This window comes from Sparus aurata, chromosome 11 (assembly GCF_900880675.1).
Source record: "Sparus aurata chromosome 11, fSpaAur1.1, whole genome shotgun sequence".
NCBI lineage: Eukaryota > Metazoa > Chordata > Actinopteri > Spariformes > Sparidae > Sparus > Sparus aurata.
This window is the reverse complement of record NC_044197.1, coordinates 32,166,851-32,181,079: the sequence shown is the minus strand read 5'-3', so window position 1 is coordinate 32,181,079 and position 14,229 is coordinate 32,166,851. Positions and strand designations below refer to the sequence as shown.

At 41.7% G+C, this 14,229-nt stretch overlaps 1 protein-coding gene across 1 annotated transcript in view; it reads left to right on the top strand.

Moving 5' to 3' along the window:
* LOC115591395 (cadherin-2-like) overlaps window positions 1-14,229 on the top strand; it is a 147,695-nt gene that overhangs the window by 96,839 nt on the left and 36,627 nt on the right. The window contains exon 13 of the mRNA XM_030433389.1: window positions 7,853-8,086. Coding sequence (XP_030289249.1) covers window positions 7,853-8,086 — 234 coding nt within the window. The remainder of the gene's footprint in view (window positions 1-7,852; window positions 8,087-14,229) is intronic.

Sequence of the window (14,229 nt, the reverse complement as noted above, 5' to 3'; positions counted from 1 at the left end):
AGATTCCCCCCGGACCTTTCAGCAGACGTTTACAGACAACAGAGACAGTACGACGGCATGAGGAAGAAACTGCGAGACAAGGGAATCATGAAACATTGGATCATCTTCCCCGCCAGACTTCTGCTGACCATAGGGGAGAAGAGGAATGTCTTTGACACACCTGCAGATGTGGAAAAATACACAGAGGAGATGAATGGATCGTCACCCTGAGATGAAGAGATTTGAGTAGGTCAAGAAAACATATCTTCACAACTATCTACTCTGTTTTACGTTACATTCATGGCAAATTATATTGACAATTTTACGTTTCATTTAAAGAACGGACTGAAAATACTGACACCAAAAATCCTGATAAGTACTACAGCTATTTATTTACTTACTATTTTTCCATCATTTCATCATGCCATGATGTACAAAAGTAAAAATTGAAGTCATTTAAAAGGGAAATGAGGTTTAAATGGCGTCATTGCCTAAAGATACGTTCAAATATTATTATTTTTAATCTTTTTTTGATTTATTTATTTTTTTGTTTCATATTTTTATTTTACTTTTTGACATAAAGAAGGCCTACGTGTAAATGTTTGTAGGCTTTTATCTGAGATAAGTATTGCGGATTGTATTTTCAATCAACAAGCAATTTGAGTAAGAGTTGTTAAGAGAGTTTGCAGAATGGTTCCTCGTTATGATGTGGACCTGTTCTAAGTATTTGGAGGGAGAATGATAAGGGGGAGGGGTTGTGTTCAAATCAGGCTTGTTCAGAACTGTCGCGGCCTTCAAAAACTTATCAAAATAAAAGAGGTTATGAATAGAATAAAACAGCTGAAAGCCAAGGTAGTGTTCTAACAAGAAACACACCTACTGGCGAATGAAACATCTATGACCGGGACAGGTTTACTCTTCTTCCTATTCCACTAACTCTAGAGGTGTTTTGACACTAATACACAAATCTATTCCATTAGAGATTGATAGAGTAACTCAGGATCCTGGTGGCAGATTTTTAATTGCACAGGGTCGTCTTCTCTCATCTGAGCTTAACTTGATAAATGTTTATGGACCAAACAATGATAACGATAAGTTTTACAATGACTTATTTCTCAGAATATCATCATTGCCAGGTAAGCACATTATAGCTGGAGACTTTAATTGTGTCCTAGTTAAAAAAAAAAACTAAAAAAAACGACAGATCTCTTGGGATGGACAACAGTCATACAAGATCTAGGAAAATACTACATTATTTCATGAAAGATTTAAACTTAGTTGATATATGGAGACATTTGAACCAGGGGCGCCGGAACAGGGGGGGGCAGGGGACCATTGGCCCCCCCACTTTATGTTAAAGTTGAGAAACATTACTTTTACAGAAATGTTCATTAAATGCTCTGCAGAAAAATACCTTTATTTTACAGATTTTTGCTAAATTATTACAAACACTTTGAATAAAGGGACAATGCTAAGAGTTCTGCAGAAAAGTATCGTTATTCTACAGTTTTTTCCTTAATTATGATCAAACCAAAAACCCTAAATATTTTCACTGTTTCAATTAAAGTAGGGTGGGGAACTTAATAACAAATGAAATACACACCACTGTTGATTCTAAAAATCCTTTATTTAAGGTACTGAGTTGTAAATTTACAATATCAACCAATTATTCACAAACAGTCCTTCAGAGCCCCCCAGGAGGAATTGAAAAACACTGAAAAAAATTCTATTTCTCCATATGTGTATCTTTTCTGTTAACACAACTCTCATCATGAGGTCATGATTTCACCTCTGAAACAGGTGGAGAGCTTTTGGGCTGAGGTGGTTGTGGTCTGTTGTGTTTTAGCTTGTATTTCCAATTCAGTTATATTCTCCTGATATTCTCCTGACCGTTGGGGGCTCTGTAGACTGTAGTTCTGATAATATTTGTAGTATTTGTGGACAAGCATTATATTCTTGATTTAGAACACTGAATATACAGTGTACTATTAAGTAAAATCAAAACATACCACAGAAGTTCAATGAATCTGTATCAGAAGTGACAATGCAGCAGATAAGGAAGAATCCTCCTCCAAACTGCCAGTAATCACCTGGAACTTTATGGAAGTAGAATCCTGTCATTAATCAAGAGCGTAGATTTTCAGTTTCAGAGCATGATTTCATTCCTTTTCAGTGACACAGCTCCTTCGCATGCTCAGATTTTTTCTCCTAATGCTCACATTTTGTGCTTGCATTTAAATGTCTTCTGCTTTCTTTCAAAATGTCTGCTTGAAGTCAAAAATCACATGCCTGTGCTCACATTTCTCCTTCTTGAACACAACAATTTCGCTCCCATTCAAATGTGCCCTCTGCGCGCTCAGATCTAAGTGCACGCACTCAGAACACACACCTGCTCACAGGTCAAGTTCTGCTCTCGGATCTCTCCTCTGCTCACGTATTTTTCTTGTGTATCAACACTGTCAACCAATAGAAGGCCGGCTACTGTTGACCAATCAGATTATCCCAGCTTCTTTGCGGGTGCCTTCGCTGTACTTCAAGGAGCGTCGCATACGGGCGGGCACTCTTTCTACTGGGTTTATCTACTTCCGTCCTCCAGGCTGTTAAATGTGGTGGTGCCCTTTATTTTATGACGACTTTCAATACACGAGCGCCCGCACTTTTCATTACAATCAGCATAAAGTAGAACAATAGCTGCTCTACTTTCGTCATATTAGCCAGCTACCCAGGCAGCGGGATATATCTTATATAGTATAAATACTGGCAGGCGAGCATGATCGTGACGGTAGTACAACGGTTAAGAACTTCGCTTCACGTTGCTTTTTGCATCATGGGACGCTGAAAAAGAATCACACAAATCACCACACACATTTGCAAATCTACCGCGTCAGATGTGTGGCAGAAGTCTTGTGTGAAAGCCAGCCAGTTGAGAGGCCCATGTGAGTTGTAACTGATGACTTGTCTGTATTTCCAGCTCTTGGAGCAAAATGCTTAGACTTTTCTGCCAATGCTTTCAAAGATTTATCTACACTTACAGTTCTCCATAATAATGTTAGGGATAGTGGATAACATTGACCATTATCTTGTCCTATATATTGCAGTTGATATACTAATGGTAGACTTGTCTCGCCGTTGGGTGCCTGTTCTCTGCCTTAAACCTTGTTCCAATGCTTGGGCTGCAAAAAATATGAGCAAATTTCTCATCATTAGCAGTTACCAGTGTAAAAAAATATTCAGAAATAAACAGGCAGTTACACATACATAACACACATACATAGGCCAAATATACCATCTCTGTAACATCTCTCCAAGACAAGCATAAGCCTTATCATATACTGTACTTCTGTGTAATTCAGGGGGAGCTGATGCAAAAATCTTAAAACAGTTTGATATCAAAGTCCAGTCATATTTAGTGGTATTTAGTCCATATAGGGGACCTGACAGAAATGGAATATAATATTCATACGCTGTTTTTCTTAGCATATAGCTGCATGAAAATAAGAATCGGGGAGGCTGAGGCTCAGGGGGATGAGTGGTCGTCCAATCAGATGGTTCAATCCCTGACTCCTCCTGTCAACATGTTGAAGTGTCCTTTGCTCCTGATGGTTGTGAACAGCCTGGTCACCTGTCGATATCAGTGAGTGTGTGTGTGTGGCAATAAATTGCACATGGCCTATCACAATACAAGACAATAACTAGAAATACCTCAAGGTGGTTGTACGCTTTTGTGCAGATGTTATTTTGAAGTTGACATTCATGTGTGTTCAGATGCATATAACATATGTAGTGAAGATTTGATTTTTTAAATATAATGTAGTGTATATTTTCTTCAAAGTTGAGAATATAACTTCATATATTCTAGTTTGTTATAAACATCCAGATTGTGTGCTCATTGACCCTGCGCTATCGCCAGCGCGGAGGCACAAGACTTATTTGTGTATAAGACAGGCACTTAATTAAGAATTGCATATTTAATCAAATGTTGTTATCTGCCATCTTCCCAACACACACCAAACTTAAGATCAAATCGAAAATATTTCACACCACTGAGTAAATGAATCATATCATGTGTCAATATGTGTTTGGATGTGTGTGAGAAGAGGAAAGGGTATTACCAGCAGTGAGAGCATTATTGAGTGAAGGCCTGCAGTGAAGTTGTTGAAACTAACAACCCCACAATACATCACAGCAACTTCCTGGTCACTTCTGGAGCTCATGCTGCATTTTCCCTTTTGCAAAGAAAGTAAGGACAGAGACAGGATAGGTCCTGTTTATCTTTCTTCTACTAATTTCTCAACTACTTGAACAACATCAAATGAGAGATGAGGATGGTAGTTATGTTAAGCAGACACAGTCATTTAATCTCTTCGGCTGATCAGGATTTTTTAATGGGGCAAATAGTGTGATTTATGTAAGTAACTTGAAAATATTCACATCTTTTATTGTCTTAGAATGACCTGTAGTATAGGCTGTATGACTTACCTTTCCCTCTGACAATCACCACCTTGCCTCGATGAGCGTCTCTGGAATTAGAATAAGAGGTATCAGTGAATTTATATAGTATGTATATAAGTACATGGAACTTAATGTACATTTTTATTCATTCTAACTTGGATGTATTGCTAGGTACTCATTAAGTTAATAAAAAAAAGCCATTATTAAATAATATGAGTAATGTATTCCATGAAAATAATGTTACATGGCTTTAAACAGCTTTAAAGAGTAACAAATAGTTAAAAAAATGGATCCTCATCTGAGTGGGGAATTATTTGTAAAATACAAACATAAATGGTTTTCAAAACTTTTATGAGAACTCATCTATAACATTGAAAGAGTAGTTTATCGATAAAATGTTTATGTGAGCAGAGATAACGCCATACATTGGGACACAACTCACTGACATAATGTTATGCCAATGTTAGCATTAGCATTAGTAAATGTAGACTCAGTAAGACACGCTAATAATGATGATGCCTAAATTAAGTTATTTTTGCTCCCAAACCAAACTTCCCCTGTCCTGCAACCTTCTGACAGTTGCTGAGAGTATCAAGTCAACACCATTTGAACAAGGAAAGGAAGTGTATGCCACCAAAGGTAGACATGTTCTCTCATCTGGTCATTCAACTTCAATGCCAGAGTGTAACCATGAGGAGGCCAACACAAGAGAATGCATCCATTAAATGGATGCTCTACTAAAAGGTGTGCAGGGAATTGTAGTAAGAACAACGGATACAGACATTGTGTTAATTCTTCTTGGGGTTTTTGGACAGCTTCTTGACAACTACCCATACATCTATACGTGGGTTGCTTTTGGTATGGGGCAAAACTGTAAAGAAATACACATCAATAGTATTTTCAAAATCCTCAGGAAGGACACATGTTTGGCTATCCCAGGTTTCCATGCATTCACAGGTTGTGATATAACCTCTCAGTTTCAAGTTAAAGGCAAAAAGTCAGCATGGGCTTCATGGAAATCATTTCCAGAGGCAACAGATGTATTCATTGGCATGACTGCATGTCCTTTTCAACTGCTTAGCCAGAAATCAAACATTTTTGCAGTGCTTGATCGGTACACGTGTTCTTTACGATAAAACAACTGACCTTGGAAAATTCAATGATCTCAGGAAGGACTTGTTTTCACAAAAATATCTGTCAATGGAAAATATCCCTCCCACACAGGCTGCACTGCTAAAGCATTCTAGCCGAGCAGTGTGCCAAGCCAGCATTTGGTCCAAATGTCTGCAGACTATTCAGTTGGTGCCTTCCCCAGCAAAATATGGATGGACTAAAATAGATGATTCTTGGACACTTTTATGGACACTTTTACCAGAAGCAGCCTAACTCACTGGTGTCGTGGCAGAGAGGAGGACACTGGACAAACTGCTGGACATTATTGACAATGCCAGCCACCCCCTGCACACTGTCATCAGCAACCAGAGGAGCCTGTTCAGTGGCAGGTTGCTCCTTCCCAAGTGTAGGACATACAGACTTAAGAACTCCGCTGTCCCTCATGCTATCACACTTTACTACTTCTCACTCGGGGACAGGAGGAGGAAATAGAAGAAATAGGGTAAAGAGGACAAAAGGGAGGCAGTGGTAGCACTGTGCAATTAATTAATAATTAATAATCTACTCATACATACCTGTGCAATAACCTGATCCACCACTTAATGTGCAATAATTTAATTTAATTGCCATATACAGTCCTATATATATATATATCTCTATTTATCTATATTCATCCTCTATACATTTCTCTACATTTGTCTTATTTATTTTATTTTCCGGGAATTTTATTTCATCTTACTTTTATTCTTATCTCTACTTTATATTTATACATGTATAGCTAAGAGTATCTCTGTTTATTTATTGTCTACTTTCTATATTAAGCTAAGAGTTCACTGTTTACTGTCTATTGTTTACTTTCTATATTTAGTTTTATACCTCTTTCTCTATTTGTAAGCTGCTGGAAATCCAATTTCCTTGCGGGAGTCATCCCAAAAGGATCAATAATGAGAAGTCTAAGTATGTAGAGAACTTTTTAAATGAGCAAAACTGAGCCTCTATGCTCTCAAAAGTGCCGATGCATGAATGCAGGGTTGCCTTGCACAGCACTGTGCCAATGTACTGGAGGATGTGAATAGATGTACTGTATAGGCCTGTTTTATGGTTTGATATGATCTGCTTGAGGTGCATGGTGTGTTCTTTGTAACAGATGATACATAGTTAGCCATTTTGTATTACTTTCCTTTGCTAAGGTGTTTTTGCTGGGCTTTCAATTAGCTGTCAATTCTGTGGGCGGCCATTTTTTATTTCTTCAAAAGGTCATTTCCTGTTTGCAATTTTTGGGATTCATTTTCCAGGGTGCCTTAGGGACACCCAAAGAGTGTATATATACCAAATTTCATGCTTTTATGCGTTGTTTTGGTGGGTTTTGAATTAGCTGCCAATTGTAGGGACGGTCAATTAGAATTTTTTTCAAAAACTCACTTCATGCTCACAATTTTTGGGATTCATTTTCCAGGATGCTTGAGGGTCACTCAAAGACTATATATACCAAATATTATGTTTTTCTGAGGTTGTTTTGGTGGTTATACTGCCAAAGTTGCCCACCTATTATTTCTACCAGTCCAATCTAATCTAGTAGGCTAGAAGAGGCCCAGACTTGATTTTCATCATAATGTATTGTGACTCCAGGTATAGTGAACTTTAGGTCAAGTAAATAGTTTTCTGTGTAAGATGCCACTTGTGAGTTGGCTTGGACCAAGTCAGACTTCAATCACTAAAGTGAGCCATTTAAAACTGTATTTGTATTGCAATGAAAAGACATGATCTCAGCTTTGTGATCTTTTGGCTTGTGACAGCATATACAGTTTTGAAAACAAAATGTTTAAAGATGTTCAGATTGACTTGAAATTGAATTTAAACTTGAGTTGAAAGTTAACTTGAGACATGTTGAAGATAAGCTTAGAGTCTTTCTCAGCTAATGAAACTGACTCAGATATGATAACAAGCAATCATATGTGGGTAGAGATGGTAACTTCTGTCTGTGTTAAAGAAAGTCTCTGGTGTCAGATGTACAGTCTTCCACTGAGTCCTGGTTAATGATCGTTGACATCTTCCCTGTTGATGATGTGAGCAAACAGATGAAAGAAAGATGAAAACCAAAGTTCAAATGTATAATGACAATTGAACAAGTTCCATTCATTGAAGAAGACCACAAGGTCTGGGGGTCTGAATCTCCGGAAGAAGTCACAAAGAGAACCTTTAGTATAGAATCTTTACCCCTGATGTGTATGCCCAAGCTCAACAATAATGTCAATCTTTCAATAAGAATCTATTATATTCCTCCATCTCCATGTGATCTCACCCCCAGGTGAATATGCCCAGCTTCGACTGCGGATTGGTTCTCTAGCCAGTGGGATCTACAAGGTTCCCATCATGATCACAGACTCTGGAAACCTGCCCATGTCCAACACATCCTACTTGAAAGTCAAGGTCTGCCAGTGTGATCACCATGGAGACTGTGTGGACATGGAGCGAATTATTGCTGCTGGACTAGGCACTGGAGCCATCATCGCCATCCTCATCTGTATCATCATACTATTAGGTGAGCCTCACATACACACACAGAGAAATTGACACATAGCATATTTGTCGTAGCCCTTTGGAGATCACATCAGGTAATAAATGAAGTAGAATTGAATTTAAATAAACTGTTAAAACATAAAAAAAAACCTACATTTTAACAGTGGAAATATAAAAATAAAAGTGAAGAAATTTGTGTTTTTTCCAGTATTTTCTGTTTACAAAGCCTGACAAAAAAATGAAAACTGAATTTGTATATAATATAACATTAAAGCTGACATCAGAGGATTTGTGCACATTTACATCTGCAGTTGTTGTAGCAGGCCATATGGAAAACATTTACTACTTGCCCTACCTTTGATCACGTAATATTGCAAATCTATTGTGCAAGGCTTCAAGCTGTGTGCTTGTGGTCGATCCCACTGACATTAAACTAATATGCATCCTTTGAGGAACTACTGGCAGCAAGTGATATGGTTCAGGTGTGAAGGAGACTGTACACCCGAGTGTCGAGAGTTTCAAGAGTGTAAGGATCTAACCCACATTAAGATTTGTCTACCAGTATATAAGGCCGATATGTAAAATAAAAATGTATTACTCAAAATATTATTATGGTGTCAATAAGTAACATCTTGATATATCAGGATGTATATATATTAGGGTTGCACCAATACATCAGGCTTAGGTGGCAGAAGATCATGTAGCTTTTAAGTCAGGTAAACCCAGACGAGGTTCTGTCTTTGAGTATAAGACAGCTTCATTTGTAAAAATTAGCAAATCATGAGGGCCCACTCAATCTCTGAGACGCTGCTAAGTGTATTCTGTGGATTGTTGTAAAGAAGTGTTAGTTTTAAAGCTGATCATGGTACTGATATGTGCCAATTGTCTTGAAAGAATATCTAAAATATATAGCAAATATATAGACCAAACCTCATCATTACTTATGAGCTTCATTGCTGCCTCCAAAGCTTTTGACCATGATAAGCATAAAAAGTTGTTATACTAAACAGAACCAGAGAGGGTAGCTGAAATATATTGTGTGAATTCTAGCATACTGCTATGCCCACCAAACTATGCAAGTTGAATGGGGGAATAGCGTCTCAGCCCCATTCGGGGTCAGTAATGGCATCAGACAAAGGATATATCAATGATCTTTCCAAGCTATTGAAAGCCTGTAATACTGAGAAATCACTATCGGATTGTGTGTGGAATAGTATTAATATCTATCAGGAGGCTTTTGAGCACGGACAGGTGCAACTAATGTTTGAATTAGTCCATCCATCCATCCATCCATCCATTTTCGTCCGCTTATCCGGGGCCGGGTCGAGAGGGCAGCTGCCTGAGCAGGGACACCCAGACTTCCCTCTCCCCGGACACTGCCTCCAGCTCTTCCGGGGGGGATCCCAAGGCGTTCCCAGGCCAGCTGAGTGACATAGTCACACCAGCGTGTCCTGGGTCTTCCTCGGGGTCTCCTCCCGGTGGGACATGCCAGGAAAACCTCCCGAGGGAGGCGTCCCGGGGGCATCCGAAACAGATGCCCGAGCCACCTCAGCTGGCTCCTCTCGATGTGGAGGAGCAGCGGCTCTACTCCGAGCCCCTCCCGGGTGACAGAGCTCTTCACCCTATCTCTAAGGGAGCGCCCTGCCACCCTGTGGAGGAAACTCATTTCGGCCGCTTGTATCCGGGATCTTATTCTTTCGGTCATGACCCAAAGTTCATGGCCATAGGTGAGGGTAGGAACGTAGATTGACTGGTAAATCGAGAGCTTCGCCTTTCGGCTCAGCTCTCTCTTCACCACGACAGACCGATACAACGACCGCATTACTGCGGCTGCTGCACCGATCCGCCTGTCAATCTCACGCTCCATCCTTCCCTCACTCGTGAACAAGACCCCAAGATACTTAAACTCCTCCACTTGAGGCAGGAACTCTCCCCCAACCCGGAGGGAGCAAGCCACCTTTTTCCGATCGAGAACCATATCCTCGGATTTGGAGGTGCTGATTCTCATCCCAGCCGCTTCACACTCGGCTGCAAACCGCCCCAGGACATGCTGGAGGTCCTGGCTCGAAGGAGCCAACAAGACCACATCATCCGCGAAAAGCAGAGATGAAATCCAGTGGCTCCTGAACCAGATCCCCTCCGGCCCGTGGCTGCGCCTAGAGATTCTGTCCATGAAAATAATGAACAGAACCGGTGACAAAGGGCAGCCCTGCCATAGTCCAACATGCACCGGGAACAGGTCTGACTTACTGCCGGCAATGCGAACCAAGCTCCTGCTCTGGTCGTACAAGGACCGTACAGCCCTTAACAGAGGGCCTCCAACCGCGTACTCCCGGAACACCTCCCACAGAATGCCACTAGGGACACGGTTGAATGCTTTCTCCAAGTCCACAAAACACATGTGGACTGGTTGGGCAAACTCCCATGAACCCTCGAGCACCCTGCGGAGGGCATAGAGCTGGTCCAGTGTTCCACGGCCAGGACGAAAACCGCATTGTTCCTCCTGGATCCGAGGTTCGACTATCGGCCGAATTCTCCTCTCCAGTATCCTGGAATAGACTTTCCGAGGGAGGCTGAGTAGTGTGATCCCCCGATAGTTGGAACACACCCTCCGGTCCCCCTTTTTGAATAGGGGGACCACCACCCCGGTCTGCCAGTCCAGAGGCACTGTCCCCGACTGCCACGCGATGTTGCAGAGACGTGTCAGCCAAGACAGCCCCACAACATCCAGAGACTTGAGGTACTCAGGGCGGATCTCATCCACCCCCGGTGCTTTGCCACTGAGGAGCTTCCGGACTACCTCAGCGACTTCGGCCTGGGTGATGAATGGGTCAACCTCTGAGTCCCCAGCCTCTGCTTCCTCTATGGAAGGCGTGTCAGTTGGATTAAGGAGATCCTCAAAGTATTCCTTCCACCGCCTGACGATGTCCCCAGTTGAGGTCAACAGCTCCCCACCTCCACTGTAAACAGTGTTGGTGGAAGACTGCTTCCCCCTCCTGAGGCGCCGGATGGTTTGCCAGAATTTCTTCAAGGCCGACCGGTAGTCCTCCTCCATGGCCTCCCCGAACTCTTCCCAGACCCGAGTTTTTGCTTCCGCGACTGCCCGTGCTGCCGCACGCTTGGCCTGCCGGTACCCGTCAGCTGCCTCAGGAGTCCGCCGGGCCAGCCAGGCGGAACCCTCTGTCAAGATCTCCCTGACAGAGGGTTCCGCCAGACGTTCCCAGCAGACCCTCACAATACGTTTGGGTCTGCTAGGTCTGTCCAGCTTCCTCCCCTGCCAGCGGATCCAACTCACCACCAGGTGGTGATCAGTTGACAGCTCAGCCCCTCTCTTCACCCGAGTGTCCAAGACATACGGCCGGAGGTCAGATGACATGACCACAAAGTCGATCATTGACCTCCGACCTAGGGTGTCCTGGTGCCACGTGCACATATGGACACCCTTATGCTTGAACATGGTGTTCGTTATGGACAAACTGTGACTAGCACAGAAGTCCAGTAACAAAACACCACTCGGGTTCAGATCGGGGAGGCCGTTCCTCCCAATCTCACCCCTCCAGGTAACACACCGTGGGCAACTCCAGAACAGAAGAGAGTCCAGCCTCTCTCAAGGAGTTGGGTTCCAGAGCCCAGACTGTGCGTGGAGGTGAGCCCGACTATTTGTAGCCGGTACCGCTCAACCTCCCGCACCAGCTCAGGCTCTTTCCCCCCCAGCGAGGTGACATTCCATTTCCCCATGGCTAGAGTCACCATCGGGGGATTGGGTCGCCGGGGCCCCCGCCCACGACTGACACCCATATCCCACTGCACCGGCCCCTTCCTAACCCTCCCGCGAGTGGTGAGCCCACGGGATGGCGGGCCCATGTTGCTCGTTCGGGCTGTGCCCGGCCGGGTCCCGTGGGCAAAGACCCACCCACCAGGCGCTCGCCTGCGAGCCCCAACCCCAGAACTGGCTCCAGGGTGGGGCCCCGGCCAATCCGGGCGACGTGAACGTCCTTGGTGTTTTTCCTTTCATTAGGGGCTTGTGAACCGATCTTAGTCTGACCCGTCACCTAGGACCTGTTTGCCTTGGGAGACCCTACCAGGGGCATTAAGCCCCGGACAACATAGCTCCTAGGATCATTCGGGTGTTCAAACCCCTCCACCACGATAAGGTGCCGGTTCAAGGAGGAGTTAGACTTAAAAGCTTTTAATTCCTGAGGAGAATAGAACATTTTGCATATCCATCTATTTTTAGACCCATTAGACTGCTCAGTATAGATTTCAAATATTGACAAAGGGACTAAAGATATGCCAATAACTACTGTCCATAGATGGCGAAAGGGCCTTTGATTAGGTTGAATGGGTTTTCTTTTCACCACCTTATCACAGTTAAGGTTTGGTCCATACATTTCTAAGTGGGTTAAGATATCATATTAAGGCCACATAAATAACCAACAGTGTTATTTTACAATTTTTTGGCCTTCTAGATGGAGCCATCAAGGTTTCAATCTGATCCTGTTATTTATGTTATGTTTTTTTTTCCAAATGTAATTGCTCGTACTATGATGACAAATGGCATCAGGGGAGTTGGGGACACTGGCCAGGACCACAAACTAATGCTTTACACAAATGACATTTTAGCTGTGATGACTGACCAACTTACTTCATCAGCACATTTGATAGACACCATTAAATCCTATTTTGAATTCACAATACAGCCTGTAGTTTTCAATAGGTATCATTATATAGTTAAACAGCTTTTATGAGAAGGGAAGGAAGCCCAGATTAAATTTAGCAAACTTTGTGCCTTTAAGGAGAAAGGGGGTTTATGGTTTACCAGACCCAAGATTACATTGTCGATCTATCACCAGTAGGGCCGGGACTCGATTAAAAAAATTAATCGAATTAATCAGAGGCTTTGTTATTAATTAATCGAAATTAATTGCATTTTAATCGCATACAAATATTTGACCTGAGAACAGTGAGAAGCAATTTTTTTCACAGGGATTTTAGTATACCATTGAATAATGACTGAATACAGAAGCTTAAGCAACAAAACATTGTTTGGGTTTTTTTTTTCAAGAGCAACAGACCAGTGCAATTTTTGCCATAAAGTGTAGCAATAGCTTATTTAGGAATACATTTCAGAGATTCAGGTAGCCTAGAGGTAGGTAGATCTTCTGTAAACTATAACACTTTGTTTTTTAAGTAAAACACAATACTTTCAAGTACATTCAGAACATTGGAAACCCTGACTATTAGAAAACATCTATCTTCAGAGGCCATAACAGACTTTACCAACAGTTGATCTAAACAAATCAATTTCAGTCCAACTCTGTGTAAATAACCTTGGCCAAAACAATAAACAGTTCAACATAAAGTGCCAGTTGCAACAACAACATAATAAATAGTTGCTTAGCATTTAGGTGATATCTGAGGCTTGATATACTGCGGTGATACGTGAACTCCTTCTTGCATAATTTGCACACAACCGTGCTCTTTCCTACACTGCCATCCGTCCGCTTTTTAAAACAAAATTTCCCATCCACGGGGCCAACCAAAGCGGTCTCATCTGCTTCTTCGTTCATTGTTGTTGTCTGAAGTCATGAACGCAGTGTTGGGCAAGCTACACGAAAAAAGTAGTGAGCTAAGCTACAAGTTACTCTACATTAAATGAAGCTTCACTACACCAAAGCTACTCCCCAGAGAAATCTAGCCAGCTAAGCTACAGCAAAATGGCAAAAGTAGCTTAACTACATCAAAGCTATTTTTTTTAATATTGGAACAACTTCATTCCAAGTCAAAGCTATCTCAGTGATCAATAAAACTATCAATCAGACAGATAAGCAGGCAAAAATGTTATGTTCAATTGTTTATTAAACAAGAATTTGTGCTTTCACTATTTTGTATATTTTATTATTCAACTATTAATGCACACTTAATTCTAACATCCATGGACAGACATTCACCTTGCTACCACAGCAATATCCACCTGACTTACACTAATGGACAGTGTCCTACACTGTAGCATATTAACATAATTAAACAGCAAATAGTATATTATAGTTGTAGTTTTCGTTAAGGTTCTCTATTCTTCTAGTTTCAGCTTTATAATTTATATTTGATATTTGAGTTAGTCTATTTAGTTATTGTATATAATTCAGCTTTTAATTGTATTTGTTT